Consider the following 22,840-nt stretch of genomic DNA (forward strand, 5'->3'; position numbering starts at 1 on the left):
GTGAGCAGAGTCTCCCGCAGGGTTTTACTACTGGTTCTATAGAACCGGACAAAACCGGGAGCAACCCACCCCTGCCAGTACTGTCTAATTATTATGTCTATTTTCATTCTGCATATCCACCATATAATTGTGTAGATCCAGTTATGAATCTTTGAATCATTGAAATTAATGAGGAATTTAGTGGTAAATCCATAAGGAAATTTCAGACAATATCAAATTTGTCAGCTTCCCATAATATGTAGCAACAATTATTTGTGAAATCTGGTGAATATTAATGGGCTGGATCATGACTAGTTTACATGTAAAGTAAAACCATTAAAATGAGTGTTATTCATAATCTGCTTGTACAATATAACAACAACAACAACAACAACAGAGTTGGAAGGGACCTTGGAGGCCTTCTAGTCCAACCCCCTGCCCAGGCAGGAAACCCTACACCATCTCAGTCAGATGGTTATCCAACATTTTCTTAAAAATTTCCAGTGTTGGAGCATTCACAACTTCTGCAGGCAAGTCGTTCCACTTATTAATTGTTCTAACTGTCAGGAAATTTCTCCTTAGTTCTAAGTTGCTTCTTTCCTTGATCAGTTTCCACCCATTGCTTCTATCAATTTATTTTATAGACCCCTTATACATATAAAATAAATAAGCTAGCAGAGGGATAAAATCAAATTGTACACTAGTAGGAGTGATGAATAGGCTCCCAAGTTTTTATTCCAAAATAAGGTCATTAACTAATTACATTCAGGATAATTCCATTAGAAAATCCTTTCATATTGAACACACCGTAAAAAATAAAGCAGCATTATTTTAATAGGTTTATTTTGTAGAACACATTCATTTCAGGAGAATCTCAAATCCTCATAATATTTGTCTTTTTCTAAAAAATAAGCTTCTCTTGGTCTCCTTTTCCATCATCTATAGCAGGGGCGTCAAACTGACAGCCCATGGGTCAGATGCGTCACGTGCAGGCCACACCCACCCCAGCTCCACAAAGGGGAAAAAAAAGTGGTGAAATCCATTTTTTTTTTACTACTGATTCTGTGGGTGTGGCTTGGTGGGCATGGCAGAGGAAGGATGCTGCAAAATCCCCATTCCCTCCCCACTCCTGGGGGAAGTCTCCATTCCCACCCCACTCGGGCCAGTCAGAGGTGGTATTTGCTGGTTCTCTAAACTATTCAAAATTTCCACTACCGGTTCTCCAAACTGCTCAAAATTTCTGCTACTGGTTCTCCAGAACCTGTCAGAACCTGCTGGATTTCACCCCTGGAAAAAAACATCATGAAACGTCACGTAATGGCAATAGGACACCACGAGTGATCTATATAAATTCACCTGATCTATCAATATTGCAGGCAACACTTGATGTAAGACACTTGAAGAAATTGGAATCTAGGCTAGAATCAGCTAGTTGGATAAACCAGGAACTGGGAAGTCTGTTATAGTATCTAAAGTTTGGTTCATCAATAAGACTGAAAACATATATATTGAACATAGTAGCCAATGTCATAGTCGCCACATTTTGGCCATAGGAACAAAAAGAAAGGTGCAAAGGTGCATGAACCCACAAAACTAATTTGAGGCCCAAATATGCAATTTCCAACAGCAGAAATAAAACTTAACAGAGAGTTCTTCACCATGCAAAAAATATATATAATATATGTCCATGCAATATTTATTCTTACAGGTCATATTTTGTTTATATATCTTGAATTGCACCAAATTTTATACATTAAGGAGTTCTATTCATTCCTCAAATCAGCTGCCATGAACATGAGAATAGCTCAAAGAAAGTCCCAGATTTCTTGAAGATTATACAACAGTAAGTTTTATGTAATGGTTAAAGCACCAGGCTAGAAACCAGGAGACTGTGAGTTCTAGTCCCAGTTTAGGCATGAAAACTGGCTGGATGATTTTGGGCCTATCATTTTCTCTTAGCTCAATCCACCTCACAGGGTTGTTGTTGTGGGGAAAATAAGAAGAAGGAAGGAGTATTAGGTATGTTTGCAGCCTTGAGTTACCTATAAAAATAATAAAGGCAGGATAAAAATATATAAGTAAATTTATTTTGGACTGAGCTCCAACTCCACGTGCATATTGTAAATACGAATGGAATAACTTCTACAAACTGTAATCCTCTTTATAATTCACTCCCCTCCCTCAAAACACATTTCAAACAGCCAGATGGTTAAGATGTTTTAATATGTGTCCTGTTAGGAATTTCTGTGTTTTTCCTGTATTTGCCAATGTAGTGTTTTTGCTATAATTTTGAATTGCTTTATGACTTTGATGGAGTCTGAAACATGAATCTGCATTTTGTAATGAGAGACAGGATTGTTGTTCTTTTTCTCTTTCTGGCTTTGCTTATGTTTGTATTAAGTTCTAGTGAGCATAAAAGTCAGAATGCAGATAAATGGCTGAGGAGACACAGAGTCTGCAGAATGGCCAATAAGGGTACAGCCAGGCTCATAAAACACACAAGACATTGGGAGGGGACCGAGCTGGGGGCTGTGATATGACCTCTATCTCAGTTCTCCGACCCCAACTATGCGATCCAGCAAACCAGACCAGACCCACGGCAATACTAAGGTATTTGATGGCCACCCTGGATTCTCCATCCTGACCAAAGACAGATCTGCTCTTTCGGCTTATCCCATACCCAGAATGGGCCACCCACCACTTGCCGACTGCTAGGATGGCGGTCCCCCTCCACTGACTCCCAGCCTACTGCAAATGGAGTCTCTCCTGCTCCACTTCAAAACTGCTGTTTTCCATCTTAAAACATCTTAAACATTTTAAGCCTTCTAAGTAGATGGTTTATAGTTGCTACAATGCCTAGCGCATCCCTTCCTGTCATGGCCGATCACTGTCCTCTGCAACCATTTTATCCTGGACTGATGATCTGTTCTCCACTAGTCAGCAGCTGGTGTGTGTTTTTAAATCTTGCAGTTGATCCAGCAATGGCCTGTTAAGTAAATAAACTTTCTTTGCCACAAGTTTTCCTGTCTGCTCTAGAAGGTCCTTGCTCCATTCAACCCTTACATCTCCCAGTGGGCATCATTTCTGCCCAGATATGGTGAAGCATATTCCTCTTACATTCCCGCACCCCCCAGCCCCACCCCCAACAGTGCTGCAAGACACTTCCCTTGCCATTTTTTTTGTTATCTAACATTTTTAAGTTGCAGTGAAGAAGGCACTTTGGAATGAAGCTACACAATTCCAAAGAACGCTCTTTTTGCATTTGTGAAATTCGGCTTGATACAAAAATTTCTATGATAGAAATAGGTACAAGAAGAAGAAACAATCTGTTCCTTGTTTGATCCTTGTGGCATCATAGCAACAATGAGACAATTAAAAGGGTGAGGAGTAGAGAAATGGTCTACGTTAGCATCAGAGAATGTGGGAAAGCAATCTGAAGGCGTCTGTGTGCGCAAACATCTGGGAAAGCAAAAAACAAAAACAAAATGAAGAAGGTACAATCCCAAAAGGATTAAAAAGATTGTGCTGCAGCAACCCCAGTCTGGAGGACTGAACACCAAGCCAATCAAACTGTGAAACCCCTGTAATCTGTCAACTTGTCCCAGGGAGGTGATAGTGGTATATGAATGGGTTCTATCATTGGTGAACTCTTCCCTGACTGAGGGGTTTGATTTTTTGTTACCTCTTAAAGAGGTTTGCTCCCAGCTCAAGAAGCCATCAGTGGATCCCACTATACTGGACAATTTTTATCTTTATCTAACCCCTGTTTTCTGGGGAAGGTAGTGGAGAAGGTGGTTGCACAGAAACTTGAGAGGAACTTGGATGAAGTGGATTTTCCAGATCCCCTTTCAGTCAGGATTCAGTCCTGGTATGGGATGGAAACAACATTGGTCATGCTTTTAATTGATCTCTGATGAGGGTGGAATGGATGTTGTGCATCCACCTTTGTCCTACTTGATCTCTCTGCTGCATTCAATACCATTGACCATAGTATCCTTCTGGATTGGTTCAAGGGACTGGGAATGGGTGGCACTGTGTTTCCCAGTTCACCTCCTTTCTCCAGGGTCAATTCCAGTCAGTGGTGATTGGGGAGAAGAGATCTCACCCCTGGCCTCTACAAGGTGGGGTGCCACAGGATTCAACAGCTACATAAGACTGCTGGGTGAGATCATCCATCACCATGGAATGAGTATATGATGATACTCAATTATACATCTCTGTGAAAAGCCTGATGGAGAACAATAGGCATTAGTTGAACCCTAGCAAAGTTGAGTGGTTTTGAGTTTGGAGACCTGTCAGTTCTAGGACGATGCCATCTTGGGTGCTCAGGTTGTACAGGCCCCAACAGCCCCAGAATGCAATCCAAGGGTCCTCCTGGGTTCAAAGAGCAAGTGGCTGTCATGGCTAAGAGGGCAGGGGTGGGTTCTACTTACCTTTACTACCGGTTCCCAGCGGGATCGTGCATGCACGCTTGCTTCTGCACATGCACAGAAACTTCTGCGCATGTGCAAAAGCTTCCTGATGATGTCAGGGTCGATGGGCAGAGCCTCCCCCCCGCCCCGGTTTAACTATCAGTTCGCAAGAACTGATCCAAACTGGGGGCAACCCACCACTGTAAGGGGGCATTTGCATACCTTCATGTTGTGTGCCAGTTATGCCATCCCTTAATTGTGAAGCTTTATTCACAATTACTCAAGCCTTAGTCACCTCCCAATTGGATTATTCTAAGATGCTCTACTCTCAAGTTTGCTTCCAGATCTACTTCAATATAATGCCTTCATCCTTTAAAGCCCTTTGTGGCATAGGACCAGGTTATTCGACAGACCACCTTACCCAATTACATTTGTCAGTACTGAAGTGATTTCAAGTGCCTGCACTGGTATAATCTAACCTCACAAACTCTTATCAGAGTTGAGACTTCATCAGGAGGGGTTTAAACTGTCCCACCATCCTTATACCTAGTCCTCCTTTCATCCTTTACCTCAAAACTTGAAAAACATGTCCCAATGTCAAACTGTGGTTTAATGCACTATATATAGCTTGCTTGTTAAGCTTCTTTCTCTACATAAGCTTCAAACTACAGATTTATATGGAGTTTTATATTTTTATAGGGAAATCTGGCTTATTAAGCACAATTCAAATTTCTAATCTGACACTTCAAGGAAACAGTCCTAGCAGCAATAATCGCTTACTGCAGGGAGGGGATCCACTTTACGATCTATCCCCAAAGCCTTTCTGGACCAGTCACATCTTAGCAGCTTTTTGTGAGCACAGACCATTTCCATTAAGGCATCTAAACAAACATATGAGAAGTCCCATATGTTCCTCTTCCTTAAGAATCTTGAATTTTTCTTTGCTTCACTAATGTTTGTTTTGCAATTCTCATACGAAAGTTTCAACATGGGATAATGTTAACAATCCAATTCCCTTCCCATTTCACCCTGGTTTATTAAAATAGATTTTGTTTTTAAAATCCCATATTTAAATGTAGTGAAGGCATGCCTCTGTGTTGTGAATTAAGATTTCCATTCGCTTTGAGTAGAGGGCAGGACATTTTCATTTGTTGCTTGCTAGATTCAATTATCATTTATTGAATACAGCATAATTGGTTACATTTACCCCACATACTAACCCATATTAGAATAGAATAGAATAGAATTTTTTTTTGGCCAAGTGTGATTGGACACACAAGGTCCTGTAAATAAATCTTAAAATGAATGCATAAAGAATTTATCTCTCATTATTAAGTGCTTTAGCCATGAACATATGATCTGACTGACTAAAATACACTTGTTACATCTGCTAAAGATATAGTTATACAACACCCGCATATGATTTAAGTTTTGACAAAATGCCGTCTAAGATCCAAGATGACAGACTTTCAATGAGGCCCTTATTCCTGTGCATAAAAACATATTAGGAATATATGAATGTTCTGCTGGCTCAGAGCAGTAATCCAATTATTTCAGAATATCCCAGAAAATGACAACTCAAGCCAGGTATTTTAAAAGAATGCCAAGAACCATAGTAGGCAGCTGCGGCCTCAACCATGTACATGGCAATTTTGTCCAATGTTGTCACATGACCTTTTTGGTATAGTTTTAGGAGATTAACATGGTCAAGTGGTAAAAATATTCACTTGCCTAAAAGATGAACTATTCTTTGAACTCGCCTGTAAATATTGTTCCATGTAAAAATTACCCACATAAAAACAGATCTTACTGAAGTATCAAGATTGCTGTGTTTCTACACATGATGTAGAAGCATGAAATGTGATACAGGCGTCGCTCTATACACCCTACTCATTAGACAAATCTGAAAGTTAACCTTCCCATCCCTCTTTCAATGAGGGCATATCCCAAATAGTGTCATTAGATTGCTTCCAAATAAATAAGATAGAATTTGATGCATGACTCAGAGTATTCTGGTTACCAAAACTGAGTGTCTCTAGAAAAGTGTGGAAAAGGTAAACAAGAGTAGCTTTATCTCTCCATGAAATTTTCTCATACCCCAAGTTCTACACATATTTTATCTGAAACTCTGAATCAGGTCATTTCATACTGAACTAGACTTCCAATTAAGATCAACATTTTAATATTACACGTAGTGATTGATGTTCAACTATTTCTTCAGATTTGGAAGCAGGCAGGGATCAAGACAGAATTTAATCCTCATTGATTAGAAAGTGAACGCACACTGATGTTTCCATGTACTTAGCCTTATCCATTTTAGTGATGCTTACAAAATATGTTAGTCCATTTTCATAACATGAATTTAATGGTTAGCACTGAAAATTCAGGCTACAATGAAGTTCATTTGTTCCATGTGGGAGAAAGCATATTCATGTATGCTCAATTAATATCTAGTGATGATAAAACTGCATAACTTTTCTGTTTAGATTAGCGTAACCACTGTCACGAGATCAATTTGATTAAAAATCTTAGTTGGATCTAAATGTAATAATCTTGCCTTTGTAGCACACCAACAAAAGGATACACTATTGTCCTAGAGTTTGCATTGAATCCTCATAGTTTCTCAGATACAGCTCAATGTGACTGTAAATTTGTAAAGACTTATAAAATTAGGGTCGTTTTTTAAAAATATCAGAGTTTTCAGTTCACTTACTCATTTCACAGCATTTGAAAACATATTTTATATTTTAAAATTTGCTGGGAGTCCAATACTACTGTGTTTCCCTGAAAATAAGACCCTGCCTTATTTTCTTTTGGGCCCGGAAATAAGCACTGGGTCTTATTTTCAGGGGTGGCTTAATTTTTTTGAAAGCCACCACTGCAAGATGGGGGTGTGGAGCTGCTCGACGTACACACCGGCTTACCTCAGGGCCCCCATGGCACCACACCCCAACAACTGCCTGGCAGTGGCAACACCAATAGCCATATGCAGCAGGAGCCCATGTGGTCACCAGCTCACTTCCGGCGCTAGTGCAGCACCAGAGCAGGAGGCCGAGCGACACAGCCAGGCAAAACACTCCATTCCCAAATGCCCCATAGGTACCCAAAGACTTTTTGCCAAGACAGAGAAATGAGGGAGTGTTGTGTCTGCGCCCCCCGAGCCGGGCGTCTTGCCAGAAAGTGACTTGGAAAGTGAGGGGGAAGGGCCATCAGGACTTACCTCGGGAGCACCGGCTTCCCTGGCTCAGCTCCAGGAGCCAGAGGCAGGCCAGGTGGAAGAGATAACGAGGCCTCCGTCCCCTGACTCTTTCCCCCCCCCCCGCCCAAGGCTACGCCTCCAGACCCAACTGATGGCAATCAGGCCTGGCTGGATCCTAGGTTTCGTAGGCAGGAGAGGCGGGAGCAACAGAAGCAGGGGTGGGGCAGGCCTAGGAAGTGCTGAGTCATGGAGCCACACCCCACAGGATATAAAGGCAGCAAGAGAGCTCTGCCTCTTCATAGCAGGCAAATCAACTGATTAACTAAGAGCTGAAGTACTGTTTGTTCCTGGGTGACTCATCGGCATCGAGGGAGATAATAGAGACACTTGGCAGACGCTCGCTAGTTTGCTGCCAGAGCTGATAGTGCCGGCTAATTAAGCCATCACTCGGACGGAGGCGAGGGGGGACAGAACAGGGAGACTCAACGCTTTATCTGCTTGCAAATGGGATACTTTGAAATGGAGCAGTTAGCTCCATTTCAAAGCATCCCATTTGCAAGCCTGTGGGCGAAAAATGTATACAGTGGAGCCGGATGGAGGCAGAGGTATGGAGATCCCAACACTCCACCCACTCCATCCCAGTTTCTTGGCTTGTTGTGCAGGTGCACTCCCCCCTCCCAGGCCTCTGCCTGCTGTCGGTGCCACTGCACAAACCTTCTGCAAGCCTTCTGTGAGCAAGGCAGCTGCACAGCATGTCCCCCCTGCCTCTGCCTCTGCGCTCTGACTTCCATCCAAGCCCATCCCCTGGGCTTATTTTTGGGGTAGGGCTTACATTAGGCCCACCCCAAAAAATCAGGGTAGGGCTTGTTTTCAGGGTGGGTCTTATTTTCGGGGAAATATGGTATTAATACCTTATACTGTACATTTCAAGAGGTGAATAAAATAAATAGCTCAGTTGATATATATTGATTTCTTCTCATCATCTCTAATTCTTGCATTAAAATGTCAGTGATGTCAAGATGGATGTTATCTGCCTTCTATTTCCAAAATTTCTTCCCCAAAGACACCCATGCTTTGGAAACCATATTTTTCCTGGAAATATCCTTCACTTCCAGGAGTCCATAATAGATGTTCCTCTTCCTTTTTCTAACCCCCTCTTCATTCAAAAAATCACAGAATCACAAATGTTGTAGTCAAAATTAGGCAATGAAATAACCTATATATAAGTTGTGTGTGTGTATGGGAGTATACTGTAAGCATATTTCTTTGGCAATTAAATTGTTTTGTTTTCCCTTCTTGGCAGATGGCATATTGCTAAAACATACTCCCCCATGCCAATTTAAATACTTCACAATACAGCATAGATACAGAGGCTTTTGATAGAACATTATTTATTTAACAAAGGAAAAAAGCCATATGGGACAAAGTGCATCAACAATTATATTTAATTGCAGTAAAAAGTAAAAGTAAAAATTGACCTCTACTTTCAACATATAAATCTGATTTATTTACACTCTTTACAACCATTTCCCAATATTTACAAAAAGTTGCAATATATTACTTTATAATTGTTCATAAAACTCTGCATGTATTGCATATTTACATTCATTTATATGAAAAGTTCCATAATTTGGACTATATGGGTATTCAATATGCACACACAAACAACTATTTCCCAGGCAACCCTTAGTCTTTATAATATACTGTATAAGATAGCAATGAGACGCATTATCACTATTCTGTGCATGAACAAATAATATTAAAACAATTCAAAACAAGAAAGTCGAGTATTTCCCTTAGTCGGTAAAAGAGCAGATAATTTCGTTTCTCTAAAAAACCATCCCTTCCAGGCTTTGTTAAGCTGAACATTTCCCAAATCAATGAAACAAAAAAAACTCAGAAATATTCTGAGATATAAATGCCTTCCATTCAAAAGTAGCTGAATTTTGGGTGAAGATTTTGTCTTTGTAGGCAAACAGTGGCTCCAGGGAGACCTAACTGCGCACCCCTAACTTATACCATATACTCTGCCAAAGTTATAAATTTTTAAATTGCCATTATTTTCAAACACACAACTCTCCTATAAATATGAATAATCACAGGTAGTTCTCAACTTAAGAGTGTAATTAAGCCTGGAATTACAGATATAAGTCATTGAAGTCATAAATCAAAACATCAACATGACTAGACCAATTTGTTGTTATTTTTTGTGGCACTCATTAAGCAAATGCAGCAGTCATTAAGTGAATCAATTTTCCCCAATGGGTGGCTTTTGCCAGAAACTGGAAATAAAAGCCAGAAACCAGCAAAAAACATAGTAAACTGTAGTCAAATGACCATGGGATGCTGCAAATGGCTGTAAAGGCGACCTGGCTGCCACGTGCTCAATATGCAATCATGGGATCGCAGAGTATGTAGGCATGCAGCCATTGTAACTTCAAAAATGGGCACATAGGTTGGGGAGGGGGTTGTCATAATTTCAAGCAATTAGTCATAAGTCAAGGACTACCTGTATCTGCAATTTCTACTGTGTGCAAAAGAAACCCCTTTATGATTTCCCTGAAATTGTTTACAAAATTTTATAAAGCTTGTTTGCACTTATTATATATACCTTGGTCCTGAGGTTTAAAAACTGAAATCTAGGAGGAAAACCGTAGTGACCTGAATCCCAACTATCCATAGATATGAATGGGCAGCCGGGTAAGCTTCAGTAAATGCTGCTCATTATATCATTCCAGTTCATCAATTCAATGCAGATTGCCCAAAGACAAATATTTCATTCACTGCTCTGTGGTTAGCAAACAAAAATCTGCATCTTGGCCATTGAACCTAACCGAGAAACAAACTACCAATGCTAGTTTAGGACTGTACCTACAAGGATGTAATGTCTAAGTTTTATAAGTGCTGCAGCACAACACAGCAGCTAGGTTGTTTCTCCAAAAGAAGCAAAGAACAGATCGACCAATATATACAGTGAATATCAGACAGGAAATCTAAAGCATTTTATGCCCCTTCCCAAAAAATAATCTATCAATATCATGCGACAGGGTGGCAAAAAGTGCTGAAAACATAACAATAATGAATATATATGTATTCATTCATTGCCATATGTTATGTGACAGTCTCCGCCTGCCTGGTGCCTTCCAATAGTAGCATGCATTCCAAATGAAACAACTGAGGATCTTATCTAAGTAAATGCTCTTAATCAGCTAAAAAGCAGAGAACTTGGATCTCGGATTCCTCTTGAGCAATTACTTCTGCTTTTAATTCCTTGCAGCTTGTAGAAAAGGAGGAGAAAATGTACTGGAAGTTTGAAAACAAATGATGTAAACTCCAGAGGGAATGAGACTTGGACATATGCACAGCACCTCCTAAACCCAGATCTGAAAGCCAAACCAAAGACAAAACTACACGTGGAAAACCAGAGTCCAAATGTAGGATAGATACATTATCCCCTGTCCAACATGCTAACAATATCCCGGTTTGTATTTGAGAGAGACAGAAAACAAACAAACCATTTTATGGAAATATTTGTACTTTTAAAAAATTGTTATCCAGAGACCTTTAGACTGACATCAATTCCCTGCCCTCCAGCACATTATTAAACAGTGAGCATCACTGACATAAATCTGTTAAATATACCTACATATTTCACTACCAAAGCAGAAACAACTTTCTATAACTTTGTAGATTTAAGTGGTCTTTGTCATCCAAAATGCTTTGGCTTTTTTTTTTCTTTTAAATTATTTGTATAAAAATTAAAAATATGACCAACATGCAGTTCAAAGCGAGCAATAGTCTCTGGATAGATAGGTCTATATTTAACCTTGATAAAAGAATGAATGAAAAAGAATTTAGAAACCTTCTAGCTTTTTCATTTTAAAAAAAACCCACCCAATACAGATGTCAAGTAAGAAATTCTACTTAGGATACAGTGAGGTTTTTCATCTATAACCTATACATGCCTTCTGAGAAGCAAGTGCCATCAAACTTAATGGAGCTTATTCTCATATAAAATGATATAGAAAATATTAATGAAAAACCAAACAACACATTTGCCACTTCTATAGCTATCATCACGCATACACACGCACACACTCATATGTCTTAAGTAAAATACTTAGCCCAGATTACAAAGATTTCTTTTGTGACATTATAATGTGTGAAATTTCTATTTTAAAAGAAGATAAAAAACTTAAGTATGCAGAATAAACATCAGTGATGAAGATTAAGTTCCCACCTTCTAAAAGTTTAAGTTTCATAGTCCTATCATTTATTTATTCACAAATCCTTTAACCATCCATAAAACTAATTTCATTATCATAATTTAATCCCTCAATACCCCAATTAGTTATGCATGTTTGAGAAACAGAAGGAAATAAACAAAATTTGTCTATTTGCACTATGCCATGAGAATAGGATCATGATCCTGACAGGCTCCTTTATCTGTTACTCTGCTTAACAATTAATAATTAAACCAAAGATTCTAAAAACAAAGATATTATTCTAGTCCAATGTTTAAAACTGTTTTCTTTACAAATTCATGCAATTCTGCTTCTTATTTTATTACATTTTAATAAAAGAATCCCCCCAAAGCATATAAACTTGTACAAATATGCGCACTAGCCCCATTGCTGGCCCGGCTTCAGCCTGACACATCTGCAAATTATCTTAGCATAACAGGAACCTAAAGATTCACTCAAGGGAAACACCTCTACAGTTTCAGTGCTGGAAAATATTCCCCTCTAAAGATATTAGATAGATGAGTTCACAAGAACCATGAGGAAATGCAAAAACCTGGAAGGCAACCAAGAATCAAACATTGACAGTGCTAATGAAAGAGAAAATACAATTAATGCTTGTAGAGAATGGCAAACATATTCATGGCACACATTTCACCTTGCAACTCTGCCCACAAACTTTCTGTCTCAATTTTAAAAAATTCTGGAGACATTCAAACCAAAATTTTAGAAAATGCTTTCAAGAAATACTTTCCCAAGCTCAATTCAACCATGATAACAAATTAAAATGGTAACTAATTTGAAATGTCCAACTCAGACCCTCTCCAAATGCTTAATTTTCAGAAGAGGATGCTCACCAAGTCATTGCTCTAACGAATTTGGCTCTTGTTACTCATTTGGGGGGGAAATGGATTTGGTGTTCTACTGACTTAGTCCAGGGAAAAGTGTCAAGAATACATATTTCAGCATTCATGAAAAGAGATGGAAAAATATATTTGCGGGATGCTTTTCTCTGTCAAGCATATAAACCCCACCTCACAGTTTGGTGATGACTACATAAAGTCCTGCTGTGTTCTTAGGTAGAAAGACATGATCTTTTTTCACTGGAAAGAATATTCTGAAGATGTGTCATCACGATACAGTGAAAGAAAAAATGCAGCTGTGGATCAAATTCCTGCACTCAAACTGTAACATAGGATAAGAACCTGAGCAAATGCTTTTCTCAAGAGAGATTTTTAATTTCTCAGCCTATCCAATATTTTAGCAGTTTGCTCTTTTAAAGCAATGATCCAGAGACAGATTCATCAGCAGCTCTGACGTTACCTCTTCCAGGATGTCTGGAAAGAAATATTTTGTGACAACTCCTTCTGCAGTGTCAAAAGGAACAATGTTCACAAAGAGTACTTCACAGAACTTTCCCCCCCACACACACACACACACAAAATCCATCAGTCAGCTTTCAAGAATAACTCTACAAAAAGCTAGAGGAAAGAGGTCTTCCAGTTTGTACCAAAACATCTGAAAAGGCAAGCCAGTGACCTTGAATAAAATATTCTTTTAAAAGTGCACAGCTTTCTTCGTTGCAGATCAGAAGGGAAAACTTATCACTAGGAACCGTAGTGGCATCATCCCCATATCTTTTGTGATATTGCGGTCTTACACATTGAGTTTTCAACTGGCAGATCCATCACAAACGACAACGGGTTCAGATCCTCGGGAATTAAAACTTGTTGTCCAATAATTTACATTTGTAAAACCTTTGGAAGAAAAACAATAACACCAGATTATTATGATTTATTATTGGATGCTATTGGAGGTGATAGTGCTCTGAAACATCCCATCATTCTATTTCCATGGTATGCAAGTACTTCAACAAGCTTCCTTGCCAGTGTCCAGAATGGGAGAACTCATCATGGCCAGTTCAGCATGGGGCAGCTCGGTGAGGGCAGCTGAAGGGAGAGCAGGGCAGGCAAACAAGCAACAAAGCAGAGTGGAGAGCGATGGCAGCAGCTGGAAGTTTCCCAGCAGAGGGAGAGCCAGGTGGGTGGGCATGCAAGCAGGTGGAAAGAGCATAGTGGTGATGGCTGGGGGCTTCCCATTTTCACACCCACCCACCCACCACTGCTGCTGCGCCAAGATCCAGGCCATTCAGAATTCAGGGTATGAGCGGTGTTCAGGCCGTTTAGGGGGGTGGGGGGCAGCCAGGAGGTGGCAGGCACATCCCGGTTTGACACACTCCACCACCGCAGGCTGTTCAGCAGCAGCAGCAGCAGCAGCGGGAGATGTGAAAATGGGACATTATCCAACCTCCAACACCTCTCCCCCACTTACCATGCCCACTACCACTGAACGCTCCAAACCAGGGGTGAAATCTAAAAATTTGCCCTACCGGTTCTGTGGGAGTGGCTTAATTGGTGGGCGTGGCTTGGTGGTCAGATGACTGGGTAGGCATGGCCAATAACAATAAATAATAAAAATAATAAACAAAGTATACAAAACAATAAGAGGTACCAAAAACCAACTTTCACACTTTACACACACACAACACAACACAACACAACTGACTCACACACAATGTACAAGCAACTGCACTTCACACAGCCACAAAAAGCTCAAAAACCAACTTTCACACTTTACACACACACAAAACTCATTTGCACACACACACACACACAAAATGCCACATACAGCTTTCTGAGATTTTGTGTGTTTGTATAGTTAGAGTGAGTGAAACACTACAGAAACACACCAAATGTCAGAAAGCTGTACAAATATTTTATTTTATTATTTTATTATAATTATTATTTTATTTTAATTTATTTTATTGTGGACTTCAAATCCCAGAGTTCCTCAGCCAGCAAAGCAGGAAGTCAAAGCAAGCTTTTTTTTTTCTTCAGCTGAAGAAAGCATGCCGTTGCCAGCCCGAAAGAGCAGTAATTATAGGTAAGTGAGGAGGGGGAATTGGCTGGGCATGGGTGGGGGCGCTTGTAAGTGGGGGCTGTTAAAAAGTGAGTTTAAAAGCCTGTGAGGATCAGGAAACTCCTCTGGGATTGCCAGAAGAGGCTTTTAAAACCTCGGGTTTTTTTCTTTTCTTTTTTCCTCTTAGGCTGAAGAGGTTTTTTTAAAAAAAACTTTTAAAGGGTTTTGATGATCTCTGCTCAGCCCCGCGATCATCAGAGGTGTTTTTTTTTTACTTTTAAAGGCATGTTTCGGCTGAAGAAAAACTTTTAAAAGTAAAAAAAAAAAACCTCTGCTGATGGTGCGGCTCTGCAGAGGCAGTGGGGGCAGGGTCAGGGGTTTTTGCTACCAGTCCTCCGAACCAGCAGCTGCCATCACTACCTAATCAGGCGAGCCGGTGCAAACCAGGAGCATTTCACCACTGCTCCAAATACTGCTGCCGCTGCCAAATCCCCCAAACTCTGAAAGGCCCAGAGCTTATCGAGTGGCAGCAGCAGGGGATGTGAAAATGGGAAGCCTCCAGCCATTGCTACTGCCATTCTGCACTCAGCCCACCTGCTCACTTACCTGCCTGGCTCTCTCTCTGATGGGAAGCCCCCAGTCGCTGCTGCTCTGATCTCTGCCCACCCACTCAGCTCTACCTTTAGCTGCCGGCAAGTTGTTCCCATGGTGAGTTGTCCTGCGATGACTTGGCAACAATGAGTTGGCAGAGGCAACTTGGTGGTAGTGAGCTGGCCACACTGAGTTGGCTGTGCCGAATTGTCCTAATCCCACCAGTATCTTACATAAAGTAAATTATCCATATATATGTTCTGGCCTTAACAATATGATATAGCTTAGAGAAAATCAATTTGTTAAGGCTTAAGCAAGATTTCTTTGGAAATATAAAAAAAATTACTTCAGCGTATGTCTTCATAGGAACAATTTCATTAAGTGGCCTAAATAAAACAGACCTAATAGTCTCAAGAGTCCACTTCAAAACTCTACGAACACCAGTACGTCCATGACACCTCTAGAGAGCATGAGTTTACCCCAACTCGGCCCAAAACCTATGAGACCCCAACATTCTTGTATGAGATTTCGAGGATAAAAATTCATGTAATTTTAAAAAAAGAATGGATGGTCATTGCCTGAAAAGATTGCCCACTCTTTGCCTGCCCGACTTGCTATATTCCAATATAATGTTTATACATAAGCAGTTCTGCATTCTTTTCTTTGAACTGTGGTGATCAATCAAGTTTGGTCTGGCCTAGCCTTGTACAACAATGAAGCAACATTATTTACTATATTGTAGCCTTCCCATAAACAGCACTTTGACTTTTGGCTGCTGCAATAGACTCAACACAAACTTCCTATAATGCCAAATGCAGTTTTCTAGGGTAGAAAGCCAATTTAGAAGACCACATAGTGTATACAGAGTTCATGGTTTTTTCCCAATAGATAGGGTGTGGAATATATTTTCTCTATTACTGCATTACAAAACTTAAAGCATTTAGTAGGGCAAAATGTCAGGAGCTACAAGTCAGGCCTTGCTTTTTTCCCCCAGCAGTGAGTTTGTTGCAGCTAGTTGCTGTTTGTAGGATAAACTCGCATTGCTGTATCAATTCTCACCAATATCTCCAGCTTCCAGCTCTACCATCAATGTCTTGCAGTGTTCTCTGCACAAGAGAGATGGAATAACATATAAGTTGAGTTGACCACTTCCTACCACAAAGGTGTTCTGCAGTCTGTATGTCTGAAAAATAAAAAAAGAAGGACTGTTCATTTTATTATCACCTAGAACCCTTTATAGTTTTACTGAATTGAATTCAAAGAAATTGAAGGCATAGATAATGGTTTCTTCTCTAGAGCTCCTCTGCAACTTCAAACCAGAGCCAAAAGAAGTAGGACCCCATAACCATCTCTCAAGGATCTTGTCAACCAAGCAGATCTAAAGCTTGATGCTACCCAGTGACATTGGCATAGCAAAATCTGCAAAATGGCAGGTTACAATGTTGCAATCAGAGCACTATCCCTTTTCTATATGTATGTGGCAATACATATAGTATTGCCACACACAAATATGTCACCCCATTGCTTATCTTGATAGGTGTGAATAGAAGCAACAAATGCTCAGCAACATTACACCTCTCTTGAAGAGCTGGCTATTTGTTGGGTTTCAGTTATGTTTGTTCGTTTTCAATCACTTGCCTCACAAAAAAAAGAGCAGCCCAACACTGGAATCTTCTTCTTCCTATTGCTATAACCAACTGGACTAAAGACTATTCCTCTCTCTTCACAGAGGACAGGATAAGTAACAGTTTTGTGAGAAAGAAGAACAGAACTATCTGCCCTGAAGGTGACAACATCTTCTGCCCTCTCTGGGCAACCATTTTCTTCCCAATCAACCCTTTTAGAATAATGTTAGCACTAAGAACATGTTTCCTTTTTCTCTCCATATCTTTCTTTTTTTGTTTCTTCATCTGAGAGCATGAGGCCTTTTAGTTTTTCTACTGCATAAACCATGATCAGAGCCTTTTAAACATAAATACAGAATACAAATGCTTTTAGAAAAAGTCATTCTTTTTCAGTTCCTGGTGTAAATGTAAAAAGAAGTACAGAAATATTTTAACACTAAACACACCAACCTTATCTTGAAGTCGTGGATGGTGGATGAGGAAACAGCTTTTTAGAGAAATGTCCTTTGGAAACAGCAGCGAAGAGAAGATGGGAAAAATCTCTTGCAGAATCTGAGATTTATTCTGAGGGGTTTGCCTATGGGACATTTTAGAGAATAAGAAAAAAAGCAGGCACCTCACAATGGCATTGCTACTGAATTCTAAACCACTTCAATACAGTCATTGTTTGCAATCCTAAAGGGCTACCTATATCTGGCTTAATTTAACATATATGTCACGAAAACACATGCACAGTCACACACAAATCAGATGTCAATGTGGTGATATGAGCATTTGGATTAGAAATCTTTAGCTAACTTTAGATAATCTACATTCTCCAAGAAAATAATATAGGCAAGGAATCAGGAGACCGGTATTATCTAAGATCAGATATAAGCTTAAAGTTTCTGTCTGAAGAGGGGAAAAAATTCACGCTTATTATCAAATTAAATTCTGAAGAAGTAAAACAAAGAAAGGCGTCACCTAGTCCAGCATTAACCAAAGCCACATGGGAAAGACTTTGGGAATCCTAACTTACTCATCATTCTAGGAAAATGGAGGGCAGGGAAACATGAGAAATCCCAGTGTGGAGACTTGTCATGATTCATACTGAGATACTGTGCACCCAAACTGTCCATCATAAGTTCATAAAAAAAATACAGCACTGGATGATAGGGAACACTGTATTTCACAAATAGGGAATGCCCAGATATGACTCAAAGCATCAACCATTACGATCCTGCAATATTTATGCAAAACATCACGTTCTTCCAACCCATTGCCAGAGAGCATGTCCACTGGAAGATTCAAAAATATGAAGGGAAAAACCTGTTGTACAAGGTAACAAGGAATTTAACTTTCAGCTGAACTTTCAAATAAGCACAGATTTGCAAAAGGCTTCTCAGCTGTATTCAGTGGAATTTAGGATCCTGCAAGAACTTGATGGAGGAATTAAAGTGGGGGGGGAGATTGAATGCAGTCAATCTTTTATCTGTAGAACTCTGCCTTTTGATTAAGATTCTACAACTTTTAAAAAAAATTAAGAGGTTCCACCACTGGGGGGGAAAATGAAAACTCCAGCTTTGGGTTAATAAACTATATAAAGGGACACTTTGTAGAATGGAAACAATAAAATAAATGCACTCAAGGGCAGATTAAAGATGTAAAACCTACGGGGGAAATGGAAATTCAGAGAAGGAATATCCCTTTTCCTTTTTCAAGAACTTTTTGTTGTTTTCAGAAAAATTGGGGGGTGAGGAAGAAAGGTTGAAATATTTCATTTGAAATTCTACATGATTATGTAACATGATTATGTTAAAAATGATGCTGATTGAAAACTGTCACATGAAATCAAGAAACATACTAATATGTAAAATATTACATAAGCTTGTAATATGTGCCTTCGGTTTTCAAAAGCCCATAAAAATTCAAAAAAATTCAATTTTTGAACCTGCCAATGAATAGTAGTCCAGTAATTAATAGCTCTGTGCACAATTTGCAAATTATTTGGAAAAACTACTTTAGTTTTATATGGGAACAAAGGGGGAATTTAAAAATGGCAGCCATATGCAATCACAGGTCACATCTACACAAACACACATACTCAGAGGGGGGGGGGACAGAGAGAGAGAGAGAAACCCCTGAGCACAAGTACAGTACTTCTCTGACATCAGCTAAAGAAGCTATGTCCTTTTACAAACTTCTATCCAAGCTTGAAAAAAATATGTTGCTCTTGAAATAATTGATTAAGTAAAGCAATATTTAAAACAGTAGCAACTTTTGGGAAGCTTGTGGACAGGTGCAGTGTCTGTAGATGTCCCACACATTTTTCCACATCATTTTCAAGAGTACACAACCCTACGATTAAATAACATTTCTTTTGGCAAAATGCATATGCTGCATCTTGATTCCTTACTCTTTTTTTTTCTCCACATGTTTGTTTTTTTTAAATGGCACTTTCAGTATCTGGCTAATGGAGTAGGAACGTCTCATCCGTATCCCATCCGGTTCTTAGTTCTTCTAATATTTTAACTCTGTGTTGTTTTAATCTTTTAATCTTTCAACTACTTTTACTTGTTTTATAACCTGCAAGCCACCCAGATTCGCCTTGTAAGAAAGATGGGCAACATAAAAATGAATGAATGAATGAATGAATGAATGAATGAATGAATGAATAAATAAATAAATAAATAAATAAATAAATAAATAAATAAATAAATAACCAACCAACCAACCAACCAACCAACCCACGCACCCACAGGTTCCTCAAAGAAGTATCTGCAAAACTACAATAATGATAGCAACTTTCCAGTTATTAGAATTCAAAATTGATTGAAAAGACAACATTTAGTCATAGCAATCAAAATAGAGCAGAGCACACAAAACGTTTTTTATCTAGTACAGTCACTTTCCAGCTTCTGCCAGAATAAAACAACCCCATTCAGCATTCTGTATGGAAGGAACATCCAAAATCTTGTATATTTTGTCTGTGCACTGACCATCCCAAACCAGTTGTTCCATGCACAGAACACTTTGTACAACCTCACTTCATAGTTACAACAAATATTAAGAATTTAGCGCTGCATATATTTTAATTTCTCTAAAAATTCCTTTTAAAAAATAGAGGGTTTTTTTCAAAGTTTCCAGAATTTTCGTATTTCTTTGACAGACTTGAATCCTGAAATGATTTAAACAGTGCAGTAAATGTTTACTGGAACCTATTGGTAAGGTAGCAGTGATCTATGTTGTAAACAGGAGTCAAAAGTTTTTGCACAGCCTCCAATCTACACAGAACACAATCCACTATCCCTCCCTAGTTGGGCATGCTGCCATAGTGCAGTTTACAGGCTTCACAGTCACCTCCAATCCAAAAGATCAAAAGCAAGTGTTATATATAATATAATAGCTCTTAGCGGCCACATAAACTTAGTATAGCCTCTAAAGTATGAGATTTTCCAGAATAAGAGGAAACAATCATGTTGTTGAGTTTCATAGCCTACTACTAGTATGTGATTCAATTCCCCCCCCCTTTTTTTTAAATCAGCATATTGACAGGACCACTTCCCCATTTCAATCAAGAAAGATAATTCAAAGAAGAAAGAAGAAAATTATGGGGATAGTAACCGTACCTCTTTTCTAGTGCTGCACCTCATCCCTACTCCTTGCTCTTCAAGGCTCCTGAAAGTTGCATCACTGAATGTCAGCTGGGGCTACTGTTGAGCTAGTGCTTAGAGAGGCGGGGGACCTCTAACAGCTCAAACTCACCAGAAAAGAGGAAATGGAGGTTGCTGCTTGGAAGGGCTGCTCCATAACTCAGCTGCCTCCTCTTGTATCACAAAATTTGTCAATTCGGGATAGAGGGACTGAAAATGTTTCATTTCAGCAAAAGAACGATACTGTCCTGTCTGATGAGAAAAGGATGACATTGCATTTATTAAAAGTCACTTCATATGTCCAAGAGGTTTTCCACCATCTGCCAGGTCCCGCCATACTATTAAGTTACCTTGATCAAGAGAGGCTGCCCTTGTAGTTGCCCGACGTCCGATAGCTGCGTGATGTCAACTGGAGCAACAAGAGTTTTCATGGAGCAGCAGCAAGAACACTTGGCAGTTAGAGACATATTCCGTCTACAGTCTAAGCCCCACCACTCTGGACATTCTTTGGAAAGGAAGGAGAGAAGAGATGTATGAACTTCATTCAAAATTTCAATTTTAGGCAAATAGCAACCAATTCCAATCATTAGCAGTTCATCTCTAAACCTACTGTGGAATATTAAGTGATTACTGAAAATTTCCAAGGCTAATTCATAAAGGAAAAAACTTTTAAACTCAATATGGGCCACATCAGAAATAGCCCAGGTCCCATATTTCACAGTCTACTTTCCAGAAACTCTTGGAACTTGGTAACATCTGATAATGTTGGATCCATGATTAAGACAGATAAATACTTACATTTTTGATAATCAATTGTAAAACTGAAGAGTGTAGCTTAACTACATGCAAAACACATTTAGGCATTATGGCTATTCCTAATCAATTTGATTAGAGCAATAATAATTACACCAGTACAATGAAATTACAACACTTAACAATTCTTTGGAGAAATCCTTTCATTTGATTAAAGCGGCTTAGCTCAAGTGGCCTTGTTGTGATACTGCACAACAACCCAAGATAAATAAGGTTTTATCTTTTAATGGTCCAATGTTTTGTTAATAGCAGAGTACTTAAGTAACTCATTCAGCACGGACCTCTTTGCATATTAGGCAAATTATTTCCTATATGGATCTATTATCCTTTTGCAAGAAGATATTAATAATATCCAGAACTATATTTAAGAAGAGAAAGGAAAGAAGCCTATTATTCTTTGGGGAAAGATTTCTTCTCTCACATCATAACATCACAATAGCCAATTCTTTCCAGTTTGTTAATCTGAATTATTGATGTACTACTACTGGATATATGCTAAAACAATCATAAAATGATTTGTTTGGAAAAGAGACATTAAAATTGTTTCAAAAGGATAGCTGATCCTAACCTTGCATTTCGCTGAAAGATAATATTTTTCAAAAGAGTTTCATTATGCCTTTCTGAAAAAGACTTGTCTTTTCTATTCATCATACATAGCTTTAAAAAAAAAGAGATTAGGAAAACTATTTAACAAGGCTATGGATAGCAAGTGTCTAAAGACTTATCTTCTATGACAAATTTCAGTCTCTGTTGCAATTTCTATTACAGTCTAAGTAATAGAAATGCTAGGGCCAAACAATGGAAATAAAAGAAACCATTAAATTGTTTCTGAACTGTTAATCTCCGAAAACTGTTTCAAAATTTTTATTTGGTTTGTTTGGCTATAATTTAAACTACGTATTTCAATTGGCTAATTCAGAGTTATTGTTAATGGGATAATAGCCAAGTAGAATTGAGAACAGGCATTGATTTATTTTAATAAACAGTCTGAATTTTATTGTTGAGAGGCGTCAACCTTCCCAAAAAGTGTAGTGGAAAGGGAAGGTCCTGTTAGAATTTGGGCAGATGGGGAAGGGGTGATGGAAAAATAATGGTCTGGGCAAAGAAAATGTAACTACAGAAATACACAAGGGAAATGAATTGGACCTTTATAAAACTATTCTTCTATTTTTCCAATTACACTCCTGCATTCCTTTTAGATTATCACTTTGCCCAGGGACACTCAAGGGTTATTTCAGTTTTCAGTGTAGCATGCTTTGTATATGAACAGCTCATAGATATTTAGAAAAGTACCAATATTGCTTCATGGTATAATTAAAATACAGCATTAAAATGTACAATTGGAAAAGTAATTATTCTTGGCTAAAGTCATGGGATGATAAAGGACCACCAACGAAGAGGGAATTTTTCCCTCATTCTATTAATCACA

General features: G+C 38.9%; 2 protein-coding genes across 3 annotated transcripts in view; both read right to left on the reverse strand.

Moving 5' to 3' along the window:
- Nucleotides 1–22,840, reverse strand: part of RAB44 (RAB44, member RAS oncogene family) — a 123,978-nt gene that overhangs the window by 42,094 nt on the left and 59,044 nt on the right. The gene's annotated exons all lie outside the window — the stretch shown is intronic.
- The window catches only part of C3H6orf89 (chromosome 3 C6orf89 homolog), a 29,984-nt gene continuing 15,922 nt past the window's right edge, over nucleotides 8,779–22,840 (reverse strand). The window contains exons 4-8 of one of the 2 annotated variants that reach the window (XM_058176077.1): nucleotides 20,949–21,103; nucleotides 20,711–20,850; nucleotides 17,417–17,543; nucleotides 16,401–16,524; nucleotides 8,779–13,588 (exon numbers count right to left, since the gene is read on the reverse strand). In XM_058176077.1, the coding sequence (XP_058032060.1) occupies nucleotides 13,503–13,588; nucleotides 16,401–16,524; nucleotides 17,417–17,543; nucleotides 20,711–20,850; nucleotides 20,949–21,103 (632 nt within the window). In that variant the 3' untranslated portion in view covers nucleotides 8,779–13,502. The remainder of the gene's footprint in view (nucleotides 13,589–16,400; nucleotides 16,525–17,416; nucleotides 17,544–20,710; nucleotides 20,851–20,948; nucleotides 21,104–22,840) is intronic. The other variant, XM_058176076.1, reaches the window with a different exon arrangement.

This window comes from Ahaetulla prasina, chromosome 3 (genome assembly GCF_028640845.1).
Source record: "Ahaetulla prasina isolate Xishuangbanna chromosome 3, ASM2864084v1, whole genome shotgun sequence".
Taxonomy (NCBI): Eukaryota; Metazoa; Chordata; class Lepidosauria; order Squamata; family Colubridae; genus Ahaetulla; species Ahaetulla prasina.